The 2,524-nt window shown below is 34.5% G+C and overlaps 1 protein-coding gene across 1 annotated transcript in view; it reads left to right on the forward strand.

Annotated features, from left to right (window-relative positions):
- LOC103210321 (protein eyes shut homolog) overlaps positions 1-2,524 on the forward strand; it is a gene marked incomplete at its 3' end in the record, with an annotated part of 1,289,761 nt that overhangs the window by 984,665 nt on the left and 302,572 nt on the right. The window contains 2 exon segments of the mRNA XM_007956242.1: positions 319-490; positions 1,430-1,508. Coding sequence (XP_007954433.1) covers positions 319-490; positions 1,430-1,508 — 251 coding nt within the window.

Below are 2,524 nucleotides of genomic sequence, written 5' to 3' on the forward strand. Positions count from 1 at the left end.
AAAAAAAAAAAAAAAAATCATATTTACAGTGACAACTTGATATAATTCATTACTTCATTAATATTCTCAAGTAACTCCTCATACTATAAATAATCTCTTAAATATATTTAGCTTGTGCTTTTATTCACATTAAATCAATAGTCTGAGTTCATAGGCCTAATCATGCTTAACCTTGAAAAATGTTTTCTTTTGCCACAAGACGTCAAATTATCATTAAGGGGAAGTGGTTTTGATTTCCTAGTGTCTTCTCCCATAATGTACAACTTTTGAGTTTTGCATTTAAACAGCCTTGTGTTTTTCTTGACTCTTCTTATGTAGGCATTGATTGTGAAGTAAATGTAGATGCATGCCTATCAGAGTCCTCTCTACATGATGGAGTTTATATTGATGGCATCAATCTTTACAGCTGTGACTGCAAGAGTGGCTTTTTCGGGAAACACTGTGAAACTAGTACAAATGAATGCCTCTCAAGTCCTTGTCTACGAGGAAGGTAGATTTTTTTTTTCCCCTATTGTTAATTAACTCCAAGAAAGTATATTTAACTTATAATATTTAAGACTTAATGTCAAGGGAAAGTTGATAAAGATAATTTTAATTATGTTCTTTCATAAAATAAGAGCTAAGTACTGCTAAGATGACAGATGCTGCCTGTTTTAGTTAATGCAATGTACTGATACATTATCTCTGCCCTTCTTTTATTCCTATTCATTAGCATAAAGTAATTTTCAATAAATGTGGATTAATTAGACTTTAATATACTTAAAAAAAACTGCTCAGGGTAATAGAAATAGCAGGTAGGATGAGGAGACATTCTGTTATTTCCTCGGTGGAGGTCTAATACCACACACTTGGTATTAAGAATGTTCCTAAGTAGACTGGTTCTTTCATCATTATGTGCATGCAAGGTATTTTGTGAATATCTGTATGGAACTTATAATACTTACTTTGCTTATGAATAATATTAGTTTATACAAATCTACAGCAGGAGTATCTCTCCGGGAGATGAATGTGGCAAATAAGAAAGTTTCACAGAGAATGCACCAAGCTGCTTTCGGCAGCATTATTTTCTTTTGTAATCATCGCACTGACTTTGCAAGCAGGGAAGGGATGATGAAGGTGGTTAGCTCATTGCAATGCAGCTTGGCCATGGCTGGATTCAGTTCCTACCTAAGCTGCTGATACACTTGTTATCTTTAAAAACTTTTCTTTCTTTCCTTTGCCATGGGAGGATGACAGAAATGAAAATTGATCAATTCTTTCAGTCAAGTCACCTTGAAGCATAAGAAACCAGGAATAGACTTGCTGTTTCTGTTGCTCATGGGAATGTGTTTCTTCACCTGAGGTGGAAAAGAAGAATTTAAAATAGTAAAACTCTCTTGTAGTTATGCTTTAATTTCTCCTTACTTAAAAATTTAATTCTCTGTTGCAGATGCATAAATCACATTAATGCGTATCAATGCACATGTGATATAGATTGGACTAGCTCAAGATGTGAGATCAAGATTAATGTAAGTTTTATATTTTTTTAATATGTTGATAAGACACATACCTAAAGTAATTTGAAAGAAAAATCTAATTATTTGCTGTAGATTTCAGAATCATTGCTTTAACAGTCACTGATGATTTAACTGCTGGATTTTATCCCCCCTCCCTCCCTGTGCAATTCCTCAGCTGCTCCAAGTAAAATCACAAATAAGAGCTTTGTTTCACTTTCTTTTTACCCTTAGTCTCTTGTTAACATAAACTACTGCAATCTTGAGTTATCATTAAGCAAAATTCAAGAAGTGGTCTCTGTCAAAAGAAGCTCTCGATGACTTGTGTTTTGTCATCTGCTCCCCTTCCCCCATTTGTTTTTAGAACACACAGGTACCTATGGATATGTAGAAATGAGGTAGGGTTAAATTGATCCAGACACTACAAGAAGAAAATAATGGATGTGCTGAGACAGGGGTATATGTAGAGAACCCCAACACCTATAATACTCTGGGGATTTGAATTCCTATATTCAGGAATCAGAGACAGTGTGATCATACAGTGCATTTAATGTGGAATATCTCATCTAGTGAAAAATGTTAGCTACTTGAAGTTTTGTGGTCATTCCTGGAGAATAAGAATCTTGTGAGCTCTTCTGGATAATGGGGAATTCTTCAAATCCTTCTTGACTGACACTTGTATGGTAAAGGAAGGAAGCACAGGGACGGAAAGCAGCCTTTGGCATCATAAGACTATGGGCATTTATTTCAATCTTTTGTGTCTCTGCTTCTTCAGTAGTAAAAATAGATTTTCGTACATCATAAGGTGTGATGATCCTCATAAGACATGGCAGATATTCAGTAAATAGCCTTTTCAGAAGGATTGATGAAGTGGTTTAATGTGTTCAGGTAGACAAAGATTGAATCTTTATTTTACTACTCCCCTGATGTATGTTTTTGGGCAAATTATTTGTATATTATAAAATTATGTTCCAGGTATTCAATCAGCATAACTATAGCAATATATGGGAGCTCTGGTAGCATAGTGGCTA

This window comes from Orycteropus afer, unplaced genomic scaffold, assembly GCF_000298275.1.
Source record: "Orycteropus afer afer isolate SDZICR_OR568_19922 unplaced genomic scaffold, OryAfe1.0 scaffold00588, whole genome shotgun sequence".
Classification (NCBI taxonomy): domain Eukaryota; kingdom Metazoa; phylum Chordata; class Mammalia; order Tubulidentata; family Orycteropodidae; genus Orycteropus; species Orycteropus afer.